At 40.5% G+C, this 12,500-nt stretch overlaps 1 protein-coding gene across 1 annotated transcript in view; it reads right to left on the bottom strand.

Moving 5' to 3' along the window:
- LOC134450500 (retinal-specific phospholipid-transporting ATPase ABCA4-like) overlaps positions 1–12,500 on the bottom strand; it is a 129,806-nt gene that overhangs the window by 19,116 nt on the left and 98,190 nt on the right. Inside the window, exons 42-46 of the mRNA XM_063200342.1 lie at positions 11,685–11,800; positions 10,395–10,542; positions 8,349–8,472; positions 6,597–6,726; positions 1,330–1,453 (exon numbers count right to left, since the gene is read on the bottom strand). Of these exons, the coding sequence (XP_063056412.1) occupies positions 1,330–1,453; positions 6,597–6,726; positions 8,349–8,472; positions 10,395–10,542; positions 11,685–11,800 (642 nt within the window). The remainder of the gene's footprint in view (positions 1–1,329; positions 1,454–6,596; positions 6,727–8,348; positions 8,473–10,394; positions 10,543–11,684; positions 11,801–12,500) is intronic.

Below are 12,500 nucleotides of genomic sequence, written 5' to 3'. Positions count from 1 at the left end.
ACATCAGCCCAACGGGCACCATGACAACACAACACCCAGGACCACGACAACACAGGAGAACACAGGAGAACACAGGAGAACACAACACAACACAACACAACACAACACCCAGCACCATGACAACACAACACAACACAACACAACACAACACCCAGCACCATGACAACACAACACAACACCACAACAACACAACACAGGAGCCCACGACAACACAACACCACGACAACACAACACAACACAACATCACGACAACACAACACAACACAACACCACGACAACACAGCACCACGACAACACAACCCAGCACCACGACAACACAACACAACACCACGACAACACAACACAACACAACACCACGACAACACAACACAACACAACACAACACAACACAACACAACACAACACCACGACAAAAAACACAACACAACACAAAACAACACAACACAACACAACACAACACAACACAGCACCACGACAACACAACCCAGCACCACGACAACACAACCCAACCCAACCCAACACAACACAACACAACACGACACCACGACAACACAACACAACACAACACCACGACAACGAAACACAACACAACACAACACAACACAACACAACACAACACCCAGCACCATGAGAACACAACACAACACCACGACAACACAACACAACACCACGAGAACAATGTGTAATGTGATGTAATGAAATGTAATGTAATGTAATAATAATAATGTAATGTAATGTCATGTACTTCACCTTGAAGAGGTCTGTGATGGGTAAGATGTCGTTCTGCTGTACTTTACTGCTAAATGTAGTGTAATTAAATGTAATGCACTGTAATGTACTGCACTGTAATGTAATGTAGTGTAATGCACTGTAATGTAGTGTAGTGTTGTGTAATTCTTTTTTTTTACGATGCGCTGTGTCTTCTGAGATGATAACGCCAATGAATTTAAAGTGTAGTGTAGTGTAATGTAGCGTAGTGTAGTGTAATGTAATGTAGTGTACTGTAATGTAGTGTAATGTAGTGTAGTGTAATATACTGTAGTGTACTGTAGTGTAGTGTGCTCTACCTTGAAGAGGTCTGTGATGAGTAGGATGTCATTCTTGCTGTACTCTACTCTATTCTACTATACTGCTATAGTGTAATGTAATGTAATATGATGTAATGTGCTCTACCTTGAAGAGGTCTGTGATGAGTAGGATGTCATTCTTGCTGTACTCTACTCTATTCTACTATACTGCTATAGTGTAATGTCATGTAATGTAATGTAATGTAATGTAATGTAATGTAATGTCATGTAATGTAATGTAATGTAATGTAATGTGCTCCACCTTGAAGAGGTCTGTGATGAGGAGGATGTCATTCTTGCTGCCGCCACCGTAGATTCGCTGGCGCTCTTGAGCCACGTCGCTGTCCTCGTCCTTCACAGGAGCGTCCTTCACACTCGCCACCGCCCTGACACACACACACACACACACACACACACACACACACACGCACACGCACACGCACACGCACACGCACACGCACACGCACACGCACACACTCACACACACACACACGCACACACACACACACACACACACCAGTGAGTGAACACACACACACATGCAGACATGTGCACACACGCACACACATACACAAACAGGCAAACATACCTACAGACACTCACACAGACACAGACACACGCACGCACGCCCACGCATACACGTATGTGTGCACACACACACAAACACACATACATACATTGTGAACTTCAAAAGTCATGGGCTGTGTAAATTGTGTGTGTGTGTGTGTGTGTGTGTGTGTGTGTGTGTGTGTGTGTGTGTGTGTGTGTGTGTGTGTGTGTGTGTGTGTGTGTGTGTGTGTGTGTGTGTGCGCGCGTGCGTGCGTGCGTGCGTGCGTGCGTGCGTGCGTGCGTGTGTGTGTGTGTGTGTTTGGGGGTCACTCTTGTGTACAATTGAGCTACATCTTCAGCTCTACTTAGTCCAACATATTTGCCAATAAATTCCTTGTGAGAAGCGAGACAGACATTAAAGGTGGACAGAATAGGATGGGATAGGATGAGCCTTTAAAGGGACACTGTGCAGGAAATGGTCAAAAAAGGTACTGCAACTATGCTGCTCATTGAAACTGGGCTGCCCATTGCCAAATTTGATCTTTACATGAAAGTTTACTAAGTATTAAACAAATATTTTCTAGTATGGTCCAAGTACAGTCAATTTTGCAGCTAAAAATGGCTATTTTTGGAAATTCAAAATGGCGGACCATGGAGAAGATCCCCCTTTTCATGTATGAAAAGTGCAATTTTTCCAGTCATAATGAATACTTAGGATTTGGTGCTGGTGGTAAGTATTCATGAAAAAGGTAACATTAGTGAATGGGCAGCATGAATTCTGGAAATAAACAACTAAAAATCTCACACAGTATCCCTTTAATGTCTCTTCAAGAGACATTTGTCTTGGGCAGAGAGATGTTTTAGGAGAGCAATTAATATTGTACACACAGAGGAATGTCACTCCACAGGACTTGTAGCTGCAACAGTGTGTTTTGTAAGTTTATTGTTCTTATTATGATGTGTTACGGTGTCTGTTTGCATCTGGAACTTTTTGTTGGCTGCCATTTTGACCAGGACTCTCCGGCAGAAGAGACACTCAGTCTCTATGGGACAATCCTGGCTAAATAAAGGATACATGAAAAACGAGAGTCTGAATTTCACACAAATTTCACACATCAACACAATAGACAACACAAAAAACAACTGAAGGGGCACAATGTAGGATGACGTAGTTTGCACACTGCCCGGGGCATGCCTGTCTCAAAATAGACTCTGTCATGAAAAAATGCTGTTTAAATAAACTCGCTGTGAGAATGTTTTTCATCACAGAAGGCCAGCAGTTAGTACAAATCTGAATGCGGAATGTAAAACGAGTTTTTTGTATGAGAAGTGTTTCCCACAACACTCGTAGCGGGTCGCTCTGTCAAAAGTTACATGTGGGGTTCTCTGACAGCGGACCGTGAAAGTGGTCGCGAGAGTCATTGTTCACTTTCTACTATTGACTCAAGTAAGCTGAATTGGGACAGTGATTAACTAAACTTTTAATCCTACATTGAGCCTCTTTAATATGCAAGAATAGACAAAAACAAACATGTAAACATCTACTGTATGACAACATTCTAGGGCTGGGAAATATGACGATATATATCGTTACCGTGATATAAAAGTGTATATCGTGACCTTTCTCCTATATCGTTTATATCGTGATGATAATTTTTATCAATTGTATACAATTGAATATCATTTAATTACATCTCATGTTGTCACAATACACACTATAAGTTAATGTAACTGTAAAAATAAGAATGAAAAAAATCAATTTTTAAAGGTTGTTTTGCGACATAAACAATAAAGAGCAAATTAAGAGAATAACTGAAAACGTATGTAATTGTCCTATGTCGTGATATATATAGTTATCATAATATAAAGTAATCCATATTGTGATGTTTTTTTTCCATATCGTCCAGCCCTACAACATTTCTAATAAACATTAGCCTACGAATAAAATAACACTGAGGAACCAATACTGAGGCGTAACACACACACAGACACAAACACACACACACCCCACTGATAATCAGAAAGAAACCTTTCGTGTGTGATTTAGTCACCGTGTCGCGAGCGCTTCAGTTCTGAACTCACCGGATGTTACTGAAGAATCGGCTCTGTAGCGTCCTGAACGGCCTTACGAAACAAAAATGTATTGCAATAAACACGGACTTATATTGCAATACATTAGGAAATATATAAAATATATAATTCCTATATGATAACGGAATTATTATATATATATATATACATATGTATATACATACGGGACACTTACTTGTATTTGAAGATACATAGCAATATACAGCATAGATATTTATTTATACAATTGTTAATTTATAAGAAATATATTTCAATATACACCTCCATACAGTATGAATATACTGTATAATCTAATAGATAAACTACTACAACATATACAGCGCCGTATATATCAATATATCACACAGCATATTTATGTATTCGATCAATACACATATGAAAGTGGCAATAGCTGCAGTATCTTATCAATACTACATTATGCACAACACTTCCATGTATAGAATATATTGTTACGTAATATATTTTAAAAATATTATAAAATATATTTATAATTATATAATTATATATTATATCATTATATAATATATAAAATATACGTATAATTATAAAATATATTAAAAAAATATATTACTCAAAATGTCAACAATATATTGTTTTAACACATAAAAATATACTGTCACGTAATATATTGCTTTTGTTTCGTAAGGTGTGAACAACATCTATGTCATGTAAAGTTGTCATGATTGTTTGTGACCTCACTCCAGTCCAGTGGAGCCCTAGTCAGTAACAGCTGAATCTGGGCGTCAACACCATCAAGGACTCATCCAGGTGTTGACCTTTGACCTACTGCCCTCTGGAAGAAGGTTTAGGTTTAGGATAGACAGGTCTGATGGTCTATCTAGCTATCTATCTATCAGGCTTGTACGAAATTCCGAATTGAATGAATTTCAATTCAAAGTAATGCCATAATATGAACACTAGGTGGTGTCATTACCTTGAATTACCATTACCTTGAATACCATTGAAAGTACATAGAACACCACCACCTAGTGTTCGCATTATGGCATTACTTTGAATTGAAATTCATTCCATTTGGAATTTTATACAAGCCTGGTATGTATCTATGGTGGGAGGGAAACAGAAGTACACATTTGGAATTTCCTACATTTTAGCATAAATAACAAAATATGTTCCGTGACATATCTTCCCTTAAATCATAAGAGTCAGCAGAGTCAACAGAGTGTGCTCTAACCTTTAAGAGTGGGGTTTTGAGCATTCTATAAAAAGAATGTGTTCTATAACAATGCAAGATTCTACAATTCCATATTGTATTGAATGACGCCCAGAATTCTATAGAACTTTCACCGCCCGAACACTCCCGTCACACCGGTGTGACGGTACACTCTTAAAGGTTAACATTACCCAAACTCACTAAAATCAAGTTATTAAGAGTATCTTTATTGGGTAAAAGATGTAAATATTAACAGGAAAGGGCGGAGTAAGTAAGTAGGTAAAGCAGGCACTACTGGTTAATTCTTGTGATTCGTATTGAAGATCAGACCATATTTTATGCACCAATGTAAGAAGTTCCAAATCTATTCATCTATCCATCCATCCATCTATCTATTCATTCATCCATTCATCTATTCACTCATCCATTCACTCACTCATTAATCCCTCCATCCCTGATGGAATGTGGGTGAGAAATGAATCGGCGGTAACGTTAACACTTTACTTGACCCCGGCGTCATACAGATGACATAACAGTGTCATAACAGAGTCGCAACGCAGTCATGCATGTGTCATAAACATGATGTCAAAGTCATGAACATTTTTCGTCTGTCATTAAAGGTACACTGTGCAGGAAATGGTCAAAAAAGGTACTGCAACTATGCTGCTCATTGAAACTGGGTTGCCTTTAGCCAAATTTGATCTTTTCATTAAAGTTTACAAAGTAATAAACTAATATGTTCTAGTATGGCCCAAGTACAGTCATTTTTGCAGCTAAAAATGGCTATTTCTGGAAATTCAAAATGGCGGACCATGGAGAAGATCCCCCTTTTCATGTATGAAAAGTGCAATTTTTCCGGTCATAATGAATACTTTGAATTTGATGGTGGTGGTAAGTATTCATGAAAAAGGTAACATTATTGAATGGGTAGCATGGATTCTGGAAATAAACAACTAAACGCACAATGTCCCTTTAAGTGACATTGGGTTATGGTAAAAAAAACTCCCCTAACAACGTCTGCTTTTCCATGACCATAAAACAAGTATGACATTGACATCATGCTTATGACTCATCCATGACTGTGCCATGCCCCTGTTTTGACACTCTTACTGTATGGCACTGCTATGTCATGCATATGATGCTACTAGTGTCACGTAAAGTGTAACTGAATCTGCAGTGTGGAGTGAGTGTTGCTGTACTAGAGGAGTCACCAGTCTAGCAGTGTCTCATGTTTGTGTGCTAGTAGACCAGGGGTCCCCAACCTGTCTGGGTCTGAGGGCTACTGAGGGCTACTCGAGAGCTACTGAGGGCTACTGAGGGCTCCTCGAGGGCTACCAAGGGCTACTCGACATAATCTTGACATAATTCCCAAATCTCACCATGAGTGAATGATAATTTGCTTATAGGTTATAAAGAAATAATCTCATATTTAAACTAAGAAAAACATTAACTGTGACTAAAATCTTGTAGTCATCACTGTTTACTAACATCCTTGGTGGGCACATCAGAAGCTCCTGGAGGGCTACCAGGCACCATGTTGGTGACGCCTGTAGTAGACTATGGCAGTGTCTCATGTGTCTGTGCTAGTGGACTCACCAGCGGTTGGCGAAGAAGCGGTACTGGATGAGGATGTTGTCTCTAGTGTGTCTCATGTTGCTGTGCTAGTGGACTATAGCAGTGTCAGGTGCCAAATGCAATGTAATGTCAGGTGGACTCACCAGCGGTTGGCGAAGAAGCGGTACTGGATGAGGATGTTGAGGGTGAAGTAGAAGAAGCCCTCCAGGAACATGAAGACCAGATTCTTCCCCACAAAGTCCCAGCGGAACGGGTCCATGCTGTAGTCCTCACCTGTGGTGCGCAGGACAGGAGTTGACATAGTGTCACAGGAGAGGACAGGAGTTGACATAGTGTCACAGGACAGGACAGGAGTTGACATAGTGTCACAGGACAGGACAGGACAGGACAGGAGTTGACATAGTGTCACAGGACAGGACAGGAGTTGACACAGTGTCACAGGACAGGAGTTGACATGGACAGGAGTTGACATAGTGTCACAGGACAGGACAGGAGTTGACATAGTGTCACAGGACAGGACAGGAGTTGACATAGTGTCACAGGAGAGGACAGGACAGGAGTTGACATAGTGTCACAGGACAGGACAGGAGTTGACATAGTGTCACAGGACAGGACAGGAGTTGACATAGTGTCACAGGACAGGACAGGAGTTGACATAGTGTCACAGGACAGGAGTTGACATAGTGTCACAGGACAGGAGTTGACATAGTGTCACAGGACAGGAGTTGACATAGTGTCACAGGACAGGAGTTGACATAGTGTCACAGGACAGGACAGGAGTTGACATAGTGTCTTTTTTTTTTTTTAATACTTTATTGCAAGTTTATTCAAGTCAACATTTTCATCTGATCATTTGTCGGTTCAACTTGCAGACATTTTCTTTTTTTTGTGTGTGTATATAAAGTGATAACATAAATGGTGACCTTTGCATAAACATATATGCCTCTGCGTAGGGAGGGGAAAAAAAAAAAATATATATATAAGAAAAAAAAAAAGGGGGTAGAGGTAGGTAGAGGGAAGTGTGTGTGTGTGCGCGTGTGCGTGCGTGTGTGTGCGTGTGTGTGCGTGTGTGTGTGCGTGCACGGTTTATGGTAGATGCTCTTTTTGTCTTATATTTTTATCAATCAGTTTCCCTAAAGTATCTTGCTATTTTGTTTATTATAGGGTTTGGGTATAGTTTGTACCATTTATGCAGTTGATTTCTGGAGTTTAATGTAAGTTTTTCCATATTTAAAATATTGTCTATTGTATTATGCCATTTGTCCAGGTTTGGTGGTTTTGTTTGTTTCCATGCTTTTGTTATTTGTTTTATTGCGGTAATACGTAGAATATTGAATACCTTGTGATTCGTTGAAGTGATTTCTCTTGGAAGATTTATGCCTAATAAGTTATCTACAGTCAAAACTTGTTTAATTCCAAATACATATTTTACTGCTCTTTCAAATTTCTCCCAAAATCCTTTCAGTGCTGGGCACATGAAAAATATGTGACTATGGTTTGCTTTTTGTTCACCACAATTCCTCCAGCAGTGTGTCCCTATTGTTTGCATTCCCTTACATCTGTCTGGTGTAATGAAAAATCTGTGTTGCAGTTTCCATGCAAATTCGTTCCAGTGTTTTTAGTTGACATAGTGTCACAGGACAGGACAGGAGTTGACATAGTGTCACAGGACAGGATTTCACACAGTAACTCTGTAACTACAGTACTCACCAAAGCGTGCGTAGAACTGTTTGTGTGTGTGTGTGTTTGAGTGTGTGTGTGTATGTGTGTGTGTGTGTGTGTGTGCGTGCGTGTCCTCACCAAAGCGTGCGTAGACCTCTGTGTGTGTGTGTGTGTGTGTGTGTGTGTGTGTGTGTGTGTGTGTGTGTGTGTGTGTGTGTGTGCTCACTGCTCACCAAAGCGTGCGTAGACCTCGGTGACGGCGTAGTTCATGGCCATGTCGATGAGGCCGCGGCCCAGACAGAAGTGCGGGAAGATCAGCAGCACCTTCTTCAGGACCTCGTTGAACTCGATCAGCGGCTGGTGGACACAACACACACACACCACTTAGATTTACATATTTACACACACTACATACTGTATATTTACACTCAGAGACCATCACCATTTATATTTACTAATGGTGTCAACAATAATTGATTCGGTGATGCGATGCAATGCAATGCGGGGCATGGGCGATCCAATTCAATGCGGCAAGTTCCAGAATCGATGCGGCAATTTTTTTAAGTTTCAATTACTTCCATGGATATTTCGGGAGCAAATGAATGTTAAATTAAATAAAAGCACTTCAAAGCATTGAAAACTGCAAGACTGATACAGAAAACAGCCAATAAATTGTTGCTCAGTATCTGACTACTTGTATTGCCTCATCATGACTGATGAAACATTTGCTTTGCTTTCAGTAGAAATGTAATGCATTGCAATGCATTGTAAAATTGAATCGGATCGAATCGAATCGAATAGAATAGAATCGCTACCTCCCGGATTGTAATCGAATCGAATCATGAGGGCAGTGCCAATCCACACCACTTATATTTACACTCCGAGACCATTACCATTCATATTTAAACTTACAGACACACCACTTATATTTACACACAAACACACCATTTCAATTGACACCTATACACAGACACCATTTATATTTACACTTACACACAGAGACCATTACCAGTCCTATTTACACTTACACACAGACTACTCATATCTACACATATTTACAGTTCATATTCACACTCGTGGATTTGTCTTGAGCTTTTATGTCTTTATTTGGATGGAACAGTCTGAGAGAGGTTTGAGTCCCGTCTAGGTAATTTCCCAACAATGTCCCAGCCCCCACGCTGTCCCGTCATAATAAAGCGCCCCCTGTAAATCTTATTATATCTTTGTTAAATATCTGTAATACCCTGTTATTCTTATCATGTTTTTATTAATATCTTTCTCACCCTGTTGTTCTTCAAGTGTAAAGAAATCCCGCACACCATACACTGCAGAGGTGTGCAAAAGCGTCTTTGTTGAACTCACGTTGTCCCGTCATAACAAACCGCCCCCTGTTAATCTTATTATATCTTTGTTAAGTAAGGGTTAACGTTCGGCGAGAAGGTCGCTACCGTGGAATAGCAGCACGACAGAGAGAATCTTTAGACCCCGACGCGGAGCGGAGGGGTCTTGTTCTCTCTGAAGTGCTGCTATTCCACAAAGCGACCGACTCGCCGAAAGTTAACCCGCTTATTATATGGATATACTTAAATGATTCACACATGCGGGGACATTTCTTTAGACCTATTTAATGTTAAGATTGTTGCTGCGCAAAACAAAACAGTGCCGTTGTGGAACACCGCTAGGCAACAGCTAGGTAGGCTAGCCAGGACAACAGGTGTTGTCTATCACAGCAGCTGATTAGAGTGACAAAAGACCGGACCCCCTGCGGAGTGATATGAAACATTCGCTTTAGCCACTGACTTGTATACAAGCCAGTGGCTTTAGCAGTGAACGTCTTGTTGCCATTGACAGCGGTAGCCAGGACAACGGGTGCTGTCTATCACAGAAGCTGATTAGAGTCTTGTTGAAAAGTCGCTTTAGCAGTGAAAAGTCTTGTTGCCATTGACAGCGGTCTGTTATAGACCAACCCGTCCGTTATCGAAAAATAACAGACGTCCGAACGTTGGGGAGCCCCGTTGAAATGAATGGAGCATTCGACAGATGACGTCACAACCATATAATAAACATCTGTAATACCCTGTTATTCTCGAAGAAGATTTATTATATCTTCATTAAACATCTGCAATACCCTGTTATTATTATTATGTTTTCATTAAACGTCTCTCACCCTGTTATTCTCGAAGAAGATTTATTATATCTTCATTAAACATCTGCAATACCCTGTTATTCTTATTATATTTTTATTAATTTGTTTTTATTTTAATTTATATCTTTCTCACCCTGTTGTTCTCGAAGAGTTCGAGTATGAAGGTGACGGCGCTGCTGTTGATGCCGATGAAGAGATTGATGCAGGAGAGCGAGACGTAGGCTGTAGAGGGCACGCTGAAGAGATACGACATCGGGTACATCATGGGAGTCACCGACCACCTGGAGGACACACACACACACACACACACACACACACACACACACACACACACACACACACACACACACACACACACACACACACACACACACACACACACACACACACTTAGTTACTGTATAGGGAGAGGTAGAGGGCACGCTGAAGAGGTAGGACATCGGGTACATCATAGGAGTCACCGACCATCTGGAGGACACACACACACACACACACACACACACTTAGTTACTGTACAGTGTATATATAGAGGCCGACTGAGAACCGTGCTGGAGCAAATATGGCAAACCCCACATAGTGTTGTCATCGTTGTCAAGAGAGATGGAAAGAGTTATCATGGTTTCTAAGAGACCCAAAGTGTAGTCATGGTTGTCATAGAGACGCTAAGTGTTGTCATGGTTATCAAGAAAGACTCAAAGTGTTGTCATGGTTGTCATAGAGACGCTAAGAGTTGTCATGGTTGTCATAGAGATGCTAAGTGTTGTCACGGTTGTCATAGAGATGCTAAGAGTTATCATGGTTGTCAAGAGAGACCCTAAGTGTTGTCACGGTTGCCAAGAGAGATGGTAAGTGTTGTCATGGTTGCCAAGAGACCCAAAGTGTTGTCATAGTTGTCATAGAGACACCAAAGTATTGTCATGGTTCTCATAGAGACACCAAGTGTTGTCATGGTTGTCAAGAGAGATGTTAAGTGTTGTCATGGTTGTCATAGAGACACTAAGTGTTGTCATGGTTGTCAAGAGAGACCCAAAATGTTGTCATGGTTGTCATAGAGACACCAAGTGTTGTCATGGTTGTCATAGAGACGCTAAGAGTTGTCATAGTTGTCAAGAGAGATGGTAAGAGTTGTCATGGTTGTCAAGAGAGACCGTAAGTGTCATGGTTGTCATAGAGACGCTAAGAGTTGTCATGGTTGCCAAGAGAGACCCAAAGTGTGGTCATGGTTGTCATATTCCTCTTTTGCACTGCCATTTTCCTGGTAGGCCTATAGCTTGACAAAGCGCGACTCAGCCACCACTTTTTGCTTTACTATTGAGCGGTGTCGTGCTTATTCAAAAAGCAAAAAGTGGCTGCAGAGTTGCGCTGTGTCGAGCTGTAGGCCTACCAGAAACCCAGCAGTGGAAAAGAGGCAATAGAGACTCACCCATACAGGAAGAGCAGGGCTATAAGAGCTGGCAAGTTGCTAGACGACGTGTAACACTTCTTGTCGAAGGCCACAAATATTCCCACTACCATGGCAGTACTGATGGAGTAGTTCACCTGGGGGGAAAAAACAACACAAAACAACACAATTGAGACGATATGTGAACAACTTCACAAAATGAAACACAAAATAACACAATTCAGTCAATATATGTGAATAAATTCATAAAATAAAACACAGAGAATAACAAGAAAAAAGGAGCAATCTGTGATGGCTACATGGCTCCAGGGACAATGCTGAGGCATGCTATGGTGTGTGTTTGGCGCCACCTGTAGGCAACCCAAAACACCTCAGGTGGACAAATAGACAGACAGACAGAGTCCTTGCAATACCATGCAACCCACTCCAGGGGGCCAGGTAAAGAATATAGATATAAAGTTTAAAGTATACAGTATCTCTCATATTTCTTATATTCGAATATACTGACATGTCCCAGAAGAAGCTGGCGAGCCAGTATGCAAGTAGGCTGACTGAGGTTAGATAATAAGATATAAAATACATAATATAGTAATAGCATCGGATTAAACCAATGATACAGTAAGTAGACTCCTTGGATTAAACTGATATATTGCATATAGATTAGGAGTTACGTTACCATGTCCCAAAAGAAGTTGGCTACCCAGTATACGAGGGGGCTGACTAATGTAATATAATATAATATAATATAATATAATATAATATAATATAATATAATGTAATGTAATATAATATAATATAATATAATATAATATAATATAAGATGATATTACCATGTCC

The sequence above is a fragment of the Engraulis encrasicolus genome, chromosome 6, assembly GCF_034702125.1.
Source record: "Engraulis encrasicolus isolate BLACKSEA-1 chromosome 6, IST_EnEncr_1.0, whole genome shotgun sequence".
NCBI lineage: Eukaryota > Metazoa > Chordata > Actinopteri > Clupeiformes > Engraulidae > Engraulis > Engraulis encrasicolus.
This window is presented reverse-complemented; position numbering and strand designations above follow the sequence as displayed.